This window comes from Eptatretus burgeri, chromosome 10, assembly GCF_056783735.1.
Source record: "Eptatretus burgeri isolate ZD-2024b chromosome 10, Ebu_testis_v1, whole genome shotgun sequence".
In the NCBI taxonomy this organism is placed as follows: domain Eukaryota; kingdom Metazoa; phylum Chordata; class Myxini; order Myxiniformes; family Myxinidae; genus Eptatretus; species Eptatretus burgeri.
The window spans coordinates 101259701-101273742 of record NC_140970.1 but is presented as its reverse complement, the minus strand read 5'-3'; the positions used below and the strand labels follow the sequence as shown (position 1 = coordinate 101273742).

The 14042-nt window shown below is 43.0% G+C and overlaps 1 protein-coding gene across 2 annotated transcripts in view; it reads right to left on the bottom strand.

The window, feature by feature from the left end:
• LOC147019294 (lysine-specific demethylase 5C-like) overlaps positions 1-14042 on the bottom strand; it is a 131675-nt gene that overhangs the window by 82064 nt on the left and 35569 nt on the right. For both annotated transcript variants that reach the window (XM_085899673.1, XM_085899672.1), the window contains exons 11-13: positions 10258-10416; positions 7380-7561; positions 1831-1993 (exon numbers count right to left, since the gene is read on the bottom strand). In XM_085899673.1, coding sequence (XP_085755799.1) covers positions 1831-1993; positions 7380-7561; positions 10258-10416 — 504 coding nt within the window. The remainder of the gene's footprint in view (positions 1-1830; positions 1994-7379; positions 7562-10257; positions 10417-14042) is intronic.

Sequence of the window (14042 nt, the reverse complement as noted above, 5' to 3'; positions counted from 1 at the left end):
CGACTCAAGATGGTTCTTGATCACGTGGTTCGCTTTTACCTTGACACAGTGACTGGAGGAGCGTTGACAGTCACTTGACACAGTGACTGGAGGACCTTGACACAGTGACCACGTGTGTCCCGTGTGAAGCACTGGAACCTCGCTATTATATTTTATTTTCATAAATATAACACTGAAAAACAAGGGATTTCCCGATAATATTTGATATCCATATATACGACATTGAAGCAAATGTATAGTGGCCCCGCCCCCATCAGGCTGATTGACAGGCGTACAGTCCCGCCCCCCCTCAGATCCCTGCCTATTCTTTTACGAAAGAAAATCTTTTTTCGTACGTTCTGTGGAATACTTTCAAGTTATTAAAATGAAAATAGCAAAGGAGGATGCAAGAGGTAAAACTGTCGGATGGTAGCAGAATCAATGCCATTGATCGAGGCAGCTCGGAAATATGCCATCTGAAGAAGATTATGATTATCTTAATATAATTCACCGTCTGTGTCTGTCTGTTCCTAGGTACCGAATAAACCGGCTGAACCAATCGGAACCATTTTTTGGGTGTGTAATCCTGGGACCGCTTATGAGCCTGGTGTGGCTCAGTATCCTTGGGGTCCTGAGTTTGAGCCCTGCTGGCCACTGAGTTAGCATCAGGGGGGTTGACTCAGCCCGTCATCATTCCGATGGTCGGCGAAATGAGCACCAGTATACTGGTAATTATCCCTGCAGGGTCGAAGGCGACTAAAGGGTTGGCATCAGGAAGGGCATCCGGCCGTAAAAACATTGCCACAAGAAAGGGTACCCTGTTGGAGCCCGCAAAAAATAAAAAAAAAACCTGACCCCTGCTCAGGGATAAAGGCTTTCAAATGGTGTGATGAATCCTGGGATGACCCCCCACATGACCCCCTTGACGGCTCCCGTAGGAGCGGGTGCTTCTAGTAATTATTATTATGAACGAGAAGATGAATTCCGAGATTTGACAAATTTCGTTTTTTTGCTTTTTCCATGGTCTGGAGAACTGAAAAGTGATCTCTGCCTCGACAATCAGCTGAACAAACAAAGTAGGTTCTCATAAGTAGCCAAAGCAACTTTTTAGTGAAGATATTCCAATATTAGTTTTCTATGTAGCAGATGGGGTGGCCATTTTGTTTCCACACCATCCCGACATAGAGAGTACAGCATACTGTACGATTCAACATACTTTTGCCAAGTTTGATTTAAATCCCTGAACCCAGATTCCAAATATTAAATAATTCTGGCTTCCAGACCATGCGTCCCATCAGTTTGAAATTTAAAGCATATTCCCCATGGCTACGAGATCACAATTGTGACATTTCATGTCGATTGATGAAGTGGTTCAAGAAAAATAATTTTTAAAGATTTTCGTTAAATCAAACATGGTTGCCAGACCACGTGAGCTATTAATTATTCTTGAACACTCTGGTATCCCGAAGGCTTGGGGAACATGTGGGTGAAGTTTCCCCTTGATCTGTCAAGCCGTTCTGGAGAAAAAGATTTTGAAAGGTTTATTCTTCAAAAAAAAAAAAAAATCATAGCTGCCAAAACATGTGACCTATGACATCATATGTGGAGAACTTTTTGTTACTCATGGATAGGCGATCATACCTGTAAAGTTTTGCCTCGATCTGTTCAGCCGTTTCGGAGAAGGTTTTTGAAAGTTTTGATGTTAAAAAAAAAATACCAACAATGTGGCTGCCGAACCACATCACCGATGACATGAATTTTTTTTTCTCCCAAACAATTTAGCCCAAGATGATCATCAATATTGATGAAATCGAATTCTAAAAAGCAGAAACAAAAATGAAAGATCCCTACCGGAACACCGTGTGCCATCAAAATATTTGGGTTCATGATGGTGACAAGCTGATGCAGCAAGTCAGGTTGGGCTTCAAACAGCTCTGGTGCCAGTTTCTTCATCACCTCCTCAAGGTGCTCAGCTGAGCGAGATGGCACCCCGTACCAAGTCTTTGGTTCTCCCCTGGTCAGTTAAAAAAAAAGGCCGAGTTAGGGACGAATCCACATTTTACCCTTCAAAGGAGGAATAAATTGAGGGGGGAGGAAGGGAAAGAGACGATGGATTTACGGGGTGGGTACGGGTCACATAACATTGCGAAATGGGAGGAAAATGGAATTTTTTTTTTAAATGACGTTATTATTTAACAAAATGCAGAAACAAAAAAAAAATTGTTTAAACTAGAAAAACAAAAATCAAAAAATTAAATAACCTCAAAATGGGTCAGCATATAACAAGTCTAATTTGCAGGACAACGATCGCTTCTCAAAGAGACTGCAAGCATCTACTATAAATGGATGAGGTGTGTGTGGGGTGTGTCATACTTTTTGTCTATTAATTATGCATGGCTATTCATTAACTACGCACTATTGGAATGTTCCTTTTGACCATTTAGACTGCTGAGACCCCTTCAAACTTTGAAGACCCTTAATACCCTGAAGACCCCGACGACCCAAAAAGCTTGAGGACCCAAAACTCTCAAAGACCTCTAAGACTTGGTAGATCCTGTTGACCCTTTAAGACTCGACTATACCATTATAAAAAAAAAATAATAATCAGTGAGAACACCCATGTTTTAAACACACGCCATGTTAAGATTTATAAAGCGGCTTAATACGTCCTTCTACCACGGCATGGCATTCTAATGACAAAATATATAACAAAAACAATGGTAGCATTGAAACAAAGCATATAATAATTAACACTAATAATATTTACAACAATAATAAGAATAGTAATATCATATGGCAACTAGAGGGGGAGCACTCGGGAGAGTGCAAAACCTCCGCCGCCAATACTGCTGGGTCACTCAAGTGAACCTTATATCTTATTCATTAAATATGATGTCAACAGTGCTGACAGAGCTATAGTTCTTTTCCCCATTTTTTTTTTGGGGGGGGGGGGTTGGAAATCACTTAAAATATGTAAAAATGCAAAAAATAAAAAAAAAAATCGAAATTTTGTTGAATAAAAGTTGCAAAATTTTTTTTTCTCTAAAAATTTTTTTTGGGGTGGGGGGGGGTTGGAAATCACTAAAAACATGTATAAATGCAAAAAGAAAATTCTTTTTGGGGGGGTTGGAAATCACTTAAAACATAAAAATGCAAAAAAAGAAATATTTTTTTCTCAATTTTTTTGGGGAGGAGGTTGGAAATCACTTAAAATATGTAGAAATGAAAAAAAAAAAAAAAAATTTTCTCTAATAATTCTTTGGGGGGGGGGTTGGAAATCACTTAAAACATGTAGAGATGCAAAAAAAAATTCTCTATTTTTTGGGGGGGGTAACAATTTTTTTTGGGGGGGGTTGGAAATCACTTAAAACATGTAGAAATGCAAAAAAAAAATTATCTATTTTTTGGGGGGGAGGGGGGAAAAATTTTGGGGGGGGTTGGAAATCACTTAAAGCATGTAAAAATGCAAAAAAAAAAATTTTTCTCCAACAATTTTTTCTTTTTTTGGGGGGGGGGGGGTTTGTTAGGACCAAGTCCAAAATTTAATGACATGATCCTTGGATCATACCTAATCCCCCCCCCCCGCCCCAAAAAAAAGTTTCGTCGAAATCCGTCGAGGAGTTTTTCCGTAATACTGTTCACAAACAAACAAACAAACAAACAAACAGAAAGGGGTGAAAACAGTAACCTCCATCCATCTTTGAAGATGGCGGAGGTTAATAATAATAATGAACACATACAATCCCCACGCTCACCCCAAGCACATTTGGGCCGAGTGAAAGGCAAGCACATGCTCAAGCAGTACACCAGGCGAGTCTGCAACAAGGCTGTGAAGACCAATGAAAATCTGGTCCATCGGACTACAGGCCCACTAGTTTCTCAAAATAAACTGCATGTCTGGTCATCTTTCCAAAGTTCCACTGTGATTTGGCCAAGTTCCTCATTTCCAAGTCCTCTTTCAGAGAGTTTTATGGAAATCTTTACAGTTCCATTGTTAACTGTTAAACATACCCCAAAATGAACACCTTGAATTGAAAATTTTACATCATCTGTGAAGGACCAACAAAGCAGACAGAAAAATTTAATGAATATAATTATAATAATCATAATAACAATAATAATATGCAAGGGGGGGGGGGAAGAGGGGGTATTTCACCAATCTCCCTGTCAAACTCCTCTGCACATCAATCTCCTCCCTCAGTTCATCCATCCTCCTATCCACCCTCTTCACTCCCACAATCCCCCTGACCAATTTTTTCCTCACAAACCTGCAGCGACTGTTGTCTCTCTGTCAGTGCCACAGTCTCCAGACCGTAAAGGTAAGTCGGCAACACACACAACATCAGAACCTTCCCTTTCAATTTTCTTGATATCTTTCTGTCTGCTATTACTCCCTCCACGCATTCACACGCACTTGATTCCTCCTCCTCACCTCTGCCTCTGACTTACCATCCCCAGTCACTGTTCCTCCCAGATACTCAAACATATTTCGCTGCCTGATCTCATTCCCCTCGAACCTGATATTTATTTATTTTCTCTGCTGCCTGACCCACATCACTTTGATCTTCTCCATACTCATCTTCAGCTAATGCTTCCCAAATGCCTCCTTCCACTCTCCCAGTACTTCCTGCATCTCCCACCCACTCTCCACCACAACAGCCAGATCGTCCACATCCAGCATCCTCCCCAACAAGCTCACCTTCCTCCTTACCAGCTCCATCACCAAGATAAACATGAGTGGGCTGACAGCACTTCCCTGCCTCAAACCAATGTTCACACTGAACTCCTCAGGCATCGCAGGACCAACCAAAACTCTTCCCTTCATTGCCTTGTATATCCCTTCCACCAACCTAACTTCTGCTTCTGGCATTCACCCATCTCAGTGTTGCCATCACCATCTCTCTCGGGCCAGTGTCGAAGGCCTTCTCCAGGTCCACAAATCCCAATGCCATCTCACCTTACATCTCCAACCTCTTCTCCACGAGTTGTCTCAGCATGAACATCCTATCAGTCACCCCCCCCATCCTCCCATCCAGAATCCCCTCCAGCACCTTCATTTCATGACTTTGGAGTGTAATGCCCCTGTACTTCCCAGATATTGAGCATCACCCTTCCCCTTCCATGTCGGCACAATTAACCCTGTCCTCCACTCCTCCGGAATTGAACCTTCTCATATGCTCAACAGCCTCTTCGTCCAACTGACTCCGACTCCTTCCGCTGTAATTATAATCTCTGTACACACCTCATCAATGCCTGGCGCTCTTCCCTTCTTCAATGGCATCCACAATTCCTCCTCTGGTCTCCACAAACTCCACTTTCCCCTCTATACAACACAGTAGCTCCAGTTCACCGTTGCTTCCTTCTTCTTAAACAGCTCTTTGAAATACCCTTCCAACACCGACACCACTGCCACCCCCTCACCATCCTTAATCACTGCCAAACCCTTTGCAATTAATGTCCTTACATCCTCATCCCTGTCACAAGCCAATTTACATATCACCTTCCTCACAGCATTCCCCAAAAACTGTTGTACACCTCCTCTTCCAGATTATTCCTCACCTTATCCACAGCTCTCCTTGCTGCTTTCTTCTTCTGCCCAATCAGGTGCAAAAACCCTGCATCCGGCTGCCTCCCTCTATCCTCTTCAAAACCTCCTTTTCACCAACTGCCTTCGCTACCTCCTCCATCCACCATTCCTGGTTTCCACCCCTCGACAATGCACCCTTTTCCCCGACGTCCTTTCACACAAAACTTCTGCAATTCCCCTAAATGTCTCTCCGTACTTCTTCAACTCCTCATCCAAACCTTCTGCTTCTTCACAAAGTTGCTCATACCAAGCCCTCAACCTCTTCTTGTACTCAGAGGATGTTTCGCCTACACTTCTTCCCCCACCTTACATTCTTCTGACATAACACAAACAATCTACCTCTGTACCACCAACCATGCCACAACTACCTGTCCCTCTCATCTTTCCACTCTGAACACCTGCTTGCTGATCTCTTCCGATATTATGATTCCCATGCCATCACTCCTTCCATCCCCACCCGCGTGCAACAGCTTGTATCCTCCTACCAACCTCCTCGCCCTGTCCTCTTTCCACCTGCAGAAACACACACAGCACTTACAACCTCCATATCTGCATCTCCAACACCTCAACTCTTCTACTCCCATTGATCCCATTCAAACTACCTCGCTGAATCTCGCTTCTGAACCGCTGCCCACCTGGCAGAGCTCACTATCACCTTGATCAGTTTGGCACGCTCTGGTCATCAATCAGCAGCGCTGCCCAGTCTGACCCACTACCTCAGCCTGTTATCAGGGCTTCTGCTCGTCGATAAATAATAGTTCAAAAATTTTGTACAAGGACGATGGCTTTTTATTAAATCGGATTACCATCAATGGTCAATCGAAGAAACCCGGTGGCAAGCAGCCTGCAAACGCTTAATGTATCAACGTAAAGAACTGACGAATCCAAAGGTACAACCCAAGCGAGATTTGGCGTGAGGAGAAAGCCTCATCGGATCTTTCAGCAACAAAGTTGCACGAATCAAAAGAACAAGCAAACAGATTCCCAGGAAGGCAGGGACCAGAGATGCAAATGGGCAAAAAAAAAAACAACAACAACAACAACAACAACAACACATGCGTACCAACAACACATGCATGCCAAACAAAGCCAAACAAAAAAAAGCAAAAGCTTTGTCTTTTCATTTGTTTGTTAATCACAATCAAATTGGCTAGCCAGATAGTTCATGGTTGGAGTACTTACCTTTCTGTTGTCGGTTTACCGCCGAGCGGTATAGCCTGGGTTTGATTCTCAACGCGATTATGGAATGTCAGCCTAGGGTTTCGCACGCAAGGCGTCAAATAAATGAGTATGCCGTCCCGTTAATATGGGGGTCCTATATGCTAGCATAAGCTGTTGTATTGGACGTTTAAGATCTCATGAGGTATTTCAATGAAGAGTAGGCGAGCTATCGCCGGCGCTCGGAGCACATTCCGAATTCCTGCCCCAACCTACAGGGAGAAATAAATAAATCAGCATCACAGCCACACCCACAACAAACGATACAACCAACAATCACACGCTACCTTCGCTCGGATCGAGACTACTCAAAATTGCCAAGCTGGTGTTGTATCATGGATTACGGATTCTGAAAACAATGTTTTGGCAAAAAAAAAAAAAACAAAAAAAAAAACAGCATAACATCACCAACCATCTCAGATTGTATGACACTGCAGACAGAAGTTTCACATTTGATTTTTTTTCCAACCACAAAATGTGAGTGGGTATGAGCCATCGAGTAGTAATATGCTAAGTTTTGCGACATTAAAACGTGCTGAAATACATCCCAAAGCTCAAGCTGATATACGTTACAATTGGTTAACAGTAGTCATACCAGTGAAGGTAGTTGATGGAATAACTCCAGTGGTCTTCAATGTGCCAGCAAAAGGCGGAGAAGCACATCCCAACATACAACCAAGGCACCTTCATGCCCGATATGTCAGCGTTTATAAACCCCAGCACCGACTGCTCCAGAACAGGGATGTTGTTCAGGTTCCATCCTGACTTTGCGTACTCCTGCCAAGAGTAACCGGAGACAGTGGAACTTCCAATAACCAATGCTGTCACTCTGTTCCAGCCAAACATACAGTGCAGCCAAACAAACAATGTCCACTATGCAAGTAGTATGCAGGTAAAGATCCATGCATTAAGAAATGAAAACACCACCAATTAGCACAGCTGACTCACAAGGCAAGGCTGAAGTCCCACATTTTGACCACCAAATAGTCATCATCTGGAACTGTGCAAGCACTATGTGCCAGGCATCAAGTAGCCTCCAAGAAGACATGGAGGGTGGGGGGCTACAACCAATCTTAGTAACTCAGTGCTGTACCCTCTCGATGGCAGCATATATCCTTGCTCAGATTGAGGAGGTTCATTATTTTCATTTCTATTGTTGAAGAGGTTCAGTCATTCAAAATGCTGGGTCTCACTATCAGCCATGATCTTTCTTGGGCAATGGCCTCCAAAGCCAGCTGCTGACTGGGCATCTTCCATTGTACAAAACCTTTCCTTGGCACACCTGAACTCTTATTCGCCTTACAATATGCCTTCATCCGCAGCTTGATGGAGTACTGCTCTTCCCTCTGGGTTGGCTCCCCTGCCTCACACATTGCTCAGATTGATGCCATGGAAACCAATGTCTTTAGGATTATTGGAATCTCCCCCGATGAAGCCGAGTTTATGAACTTATCACGTCAACATCACAGGCAGGTCGGTGGCCTCTCAATCATTGAACACCTCCTTTCCGGCCTTGCATCCTCTGCTCTTTTCATGCTTTGACCCCCCCCCCCCCGGCATCCCCCAAGTTTCTTAAGGGCTCACACGGTTCATCAACCCTCTTCTGGTAAAGCTACCTAAATCCAGGATCACTGCTCACCTCCACTCATTTGTGACTTTTACAGAGCCTTTGAAAGTACGTAGACTTTCCCGAATCTGATCACCCACCCGACCCTCACTGCTATCTCCCTAACCTCCAAACTTTGATTCATCAACCATTTGGATAGTGAGGTTAAGAGTCTGCTTTCTAAATTTATAGATATAAATTATGAATCCTAATGGTCCCAGCACTGATCACTTAAATGTCCCCATGTGGTTGATGTGGTAAAAGGATAAATTTTGCTTTCAGAAAAATACAATCCCCAATTTTTTTTAATGATGCCCCACTGGGTCTATCCATCCATTGGGACCATAATCTGTACAGTGCGTCAGTGCTGCCAAAGCAGTCTCCAGGGTTATTGGGCACAATCCTTGACGGGTCGCCACTCCGACACAGGATACTCAAATGGCTCGATCGTCCCAGCAAGCTGGTACTCATTTTGCCAACCTCAGAAGGATGACAGGCTGAGTCAACCCCACCTGGTATTAATTCAACGCCAAGCGGGATTTCGAACTCATGACCGAAATAATCAATTTTTGGCTGGCGCACCATTGTGTTCATGTTGCAGGACATTTTAGGTATATCTACTCAATTCCAAGTACACATTCAGCCATCGAAGGGGGGTTTAAAAGGAGGATGATGAGATTGGTGACTTTTTAGCATGAATGATGGCCATCACAGATTTTGACAACTTATGTGGATACGCAGCACAAAATGCACGAAGGCTCCGACCTTAAATTGATCATTTCACCAAGCTACTAAACTAAAACCGATTCAACATAAACTAGAAAAAGCCATCGTTTCCTTGAGAAAAAGGCCTGGTTTCCAGATGTGACCATAGATGGTATCAACAACGCCAGTCACAATCAGAATCAGAAGGCAATCAGAACAGTTGGCAAAATTCATCTATTGCCTTCCCCCTGCCCCAAGGGACCAAAGTGCAAAAGGGACAACCCCCTAGGGGGTCATTACACCCCTTAGCTGGACAGCAGTAGTCGTAGTCATAATAATAATAAAAAAATCTATCGATTATGCACAAATACTACAATTTATTAGTTCACAAGTGTCTGGTCCTGTTGAAAGGTAATGTCCCCTATTGTTTTTTTCTCGAAACAGGTAAAGCTATTCGAATGGAATAGACACAGATGCTAACATCAATCTTTATTCGACCAAGGTACGTATTTATTTGTCAACATAATCACCACTGTGGTCAACACGTTTCTACCAACGTTGAAGTAGTTTCGCGATGGCATGAAGATAGAAGTGTGTGTCCTGCTGACTTAACTCGCACTTCACAGCATCCTGAATATCATCGTTAGAGGGAAAATGTGCTTCACGAAGGTGTTCCCCAAGTTTGGGGAAGAGATGAAAATCCGACTGAGCCAGGTCAGGGCTCGTGATCCTTTGTGGTGGTATTCCAGTCTTGTATTTGTAGAATTTGTATTTCACTTGGAAGTTGTGGGTTACGATGTCTAATTAAAGGTTGAAAAAAATCTGAATTCATGCAATTTCATTCCAGGCTACAAGGCAACAAAAGGTGAAATTTTTAAAAGGGGGTGTAGACTTTCTATAGACATTACATATATATATATATATATATATATATATATATATATATATATATATATATATATATATATATATATATGGCATAATAATTAACTCGTAGTGCCCATTTTGATTCAAAATGCATTCTTTCAAAATCAACTGCATGGAGAGATATCATGTGATGTCATTTTTCAAGCAAAACACAACCAGCCTGGATTAATTTCACATGGTGCATCAACAAAGGATTAACCATCTACATCAAAACAACATAATGTCAAACACACACCTCCTCCTCTTTTGATAGGCTGTGCTTGGAAGAGCTCACAGGAAAGCCACTACCAAACTCGCGGGAGTGAATATCTGCACCATACTCGACTGTGACATCTTCTTCGATGGTGCTCACCAAGCGCCAGAACTCACGCTCCACTACCTCAGTGGGCACCAACTGAGAGTAAAATGAAAAAGACACACATCCTAGTCAGGAAAGTTAACATAACAGAAAATAAAAATACAACACCAGAATACAGGTTAAGTAAAGTGGAGATGTCAAACTATTTTTAAGTCTGTCTGTCTGTCTCTCTTGCAACATAGTATTTAAAATTCAAAAAGAGACAGGTCCTTCTATTTTGAAGAGTTTACATATTTAAGCAAGGAAGTGAACAAGCAGGGTGAGGGAGGAGAGCAACAAAAATGTCTTGGGCAGAAGGTAAAATGACTAAAGTGTGGAAAGGAAAAGGGAGGGAGTTAAGTGGCATACTCACTAGTTATTATAACTTGGATAATGGTTATATAAACTTGGATAATTCCAGCAATTCCAATGAAAGCCTACGACGACTAATTTTTTTTCAAGTTTTTCTTTTTTCCACGATGCCAGCACAGCAAAACAGCGTCACTGTGCAGCAGGAATCTTGGAAGGTTTCTTACGGATCACGTAGGTTGACCTACGATGTAATAACTGCAGTGCCAATTCACAAGTTCAGCTGTTGCACAGCATGGTCTACCACCATGGCATGTTTGTTTGCTTTCAAGGAATGAAAAACACAAGTGTCGATCGATACAAGTGAGTAGTACTTACGGTCAATGCAAGAGCATGTTAACATTACCGTTCACGGACTACAAGGCATCGGTTATGATTCAATCAGATGAATGGAAAAATTGCGGAAGAAAGGTAAAACAAGCAGATTTGCAAATGCTAAATCAATATTTTCCTTCATTTCAGCCAAATAATTTTTTTTCCCATCTCTCCAAACAGAAAACAATTACTACGCAACCACAGAGCAACCAAACAGAAAACAACTAGAGGAGGAGCACTTGGGAGAGTGCAAAACCTCCGCCGCCAATACTGCTGGGTCACTCAAGTGAACTTTATATCTTATTCATTAAATATGATGTCAACAGTGCTGACAGTTATAGTTCTTTTCTCCAACATTTTTTTTTTTGGGGGGGGGGGGGTTGGAAATCACTTAAAACATGGAGAAATGCAAAAAAAAGAAGTCGAAATTTTGTTGAAAAAAAAAGTTGCAAAAAACGTTTTTTTCTATAACAAATTTTTTTTTTGGGGGAGGTGGGGTGGTTGAAAATAACTTAAAACATGTAGAAATGCTAAAAAAAAAAAATTTTCTCTAAATTTTTTTGGGGGGGGGGTTCGAAATCACTTAAAACATGTAGAAATGCAAAAAAAAAAAAATTCTCCAAAGTTTTTTTTGGGGGGGGGGGTGGAAATCACTTAAACCATGTAGAAATCACTTAAATGGTGGAAATCACTTAAACCAATCACTTGACGTCCAACTCGACAGCTGGGGGATCAGCCTGGTACAACCGCTCAAAGTAACCGGCCCAGCGGGCCTTCACTTCAGACTCCTCTGTCAAGAGCCTACCACTCTCTGCTCGAACTGCAGTGCTCCGAGGGATGGGCTTGGATGAATGCAATGCGCGAATTCCCCTGTAAGCGGGACGGGAATCACCTGTCCACAGGTGATGCTCCATCCCCTCACAGATTCCTCGCACATAGGCCTCCTTGTCCACCCTCAGTGCACGTACAGTTTTACGCCTCAGCTCCCTGAACAGCTCAGCTCTGCCATTCAGCCTGGCCCTGCGACTCTGGTCAATGGTATCCAGTGTCCCTTGAGAGACAAAATTCTTCTTTGCCCTGCGGTGAGTTCCAAGACATCCAACAGCAACATCAAGGATGGTAGTCTTTGAGGCACTCCACAACTCTTCAGGACCCCCAAAGCACCCAGACCCCCCAAGTGTCCACTCAGCCTGTTCGCAAACTCCTCAGCTACTCTCTCATCCCTGAGCTTGCCAACATCCAGCCTAGGCTGGGATGGTACCATTCTCCAGGATTTAAGGTGCAGCTTTAGAGTTGCTACAACAAGCCTGTGGTCAGTATTGAGGAACTGAGCACTCCGGTAGACCCTGCAGTTCTGGATCATCCTCCAACGACCGTCAATGAGCACATAGTCAATCTCCTTTGCCGCACCGCCAGTGTTGGAATACCAAGTCCAGCGATGAGCTTGTGGGCGCTGAAACCATGAACCAGCCACCCTAAGTCCATGACTTCTTGCAAAGTCAAGGAACTTAGTGCTATTCTGGTTCACAGTTCCTGACCAATGGGGACCAACACACACCTCATAACCATCCCTATCAGTTCCAGTCGATGCATTGAAATCCCCCAAGACTAGAAGTGTATCTCGTCTGGGGCACTGATCAACCACAGACTCGAGCGTGGCGTGGAATGCATCCTTCACGGTGAGATCACTCGCCTCAGTCGGAGCATAAACAGAGACCAGGGAAATGACACCTAAGGAGTGACGAATCCTAAATATCATAATATGCTCATTGACCAGTGTTACCTCAATTATCATTGGGGTTAGCTTATTGGACACAGCCACAGCAACTCCTTGGGTATGGTAACCATCAGAGCGACCAGACCAATAGTAGGTGTAACCACCCACCATTAACTCGCCGCAATCCAGTCTCCGAACCTCAGAGAGAGCTGCAAACCCGACGTCCAAACGCTTGAGCTCAGATGACAACAGAGACAGGTGATCATCCTCTCTTAGGGATAGGACATTCCAGGCACCCACCCGAAGGAACCGCCTCAGGTTAACCCAAGGAGACCACCGTCTGGTGGACGACACCTCAGCACCACTCCGACACACTCTCCCGCAATCTGACCCAGGGATGTTACCCCTTGGTTTCCCTCTATCATCAAAGGAGGGAAACAAGGGTCTGGGATAATTTGTTCGTACTTCTTTGAAGATGACCAGGGACGCACTTGCACGGTAAACCAGAGGAACTATCGCGAAATGATTCAGGAATTCTATCTGCCTGAGCTACGTACTCAGGCCCGTAGGAGAAACAACCTGATCCAGATGAGAACCCAGTGGTTCCAGCAGGATGAGGCACTGCCCCATACAGCCAGGGAAACAAGGCGTTTTCTCAACCAACATTTTGAAGGCCGCTTTATCTCCCTCTACGAAGACGTTGAGTGGCCACCGTATTCCCCTGACCTTACTCCTCCAGACTTCTTCTTGTGGGGGTATCTCAAGGACAGGATCTATGGAAACCCTAGGCCTCAGACTCTTGAACAGCTGAAGGAAAACATCCACTGAGAAATCCAGAACATTCCTCAGGAAACGTTTCCAAAAGTGATGGAGAACATGACAACGCGTTTGCAGGCAGTGATCGGACAACGTCGAGCTTACGTCGAACATGTGGTCTAAAAGAAAACGACGATTCTGTACCAAAATTTAAATTTCGGTGGCAGTTTTGACATTGGTACAATAAACTTCAACCTTTCAGCTTTCTATCGTCACATATCTTTTTAAAAAATATCTGTTATGACCATCCTCTTTGCAGATGAAAAGTTGTATTTTTTTGGGACACCCTGTATGTATGTATGTATGTATATATGTATATATGTATATATGTATATATGTATATATGTATATATGTATATATGTATATATGTATATATGTATATATGTATATATGTATATATGTATATATGTATATATGTATATATGTATATATGTATATATATATATATATATATATATATATATA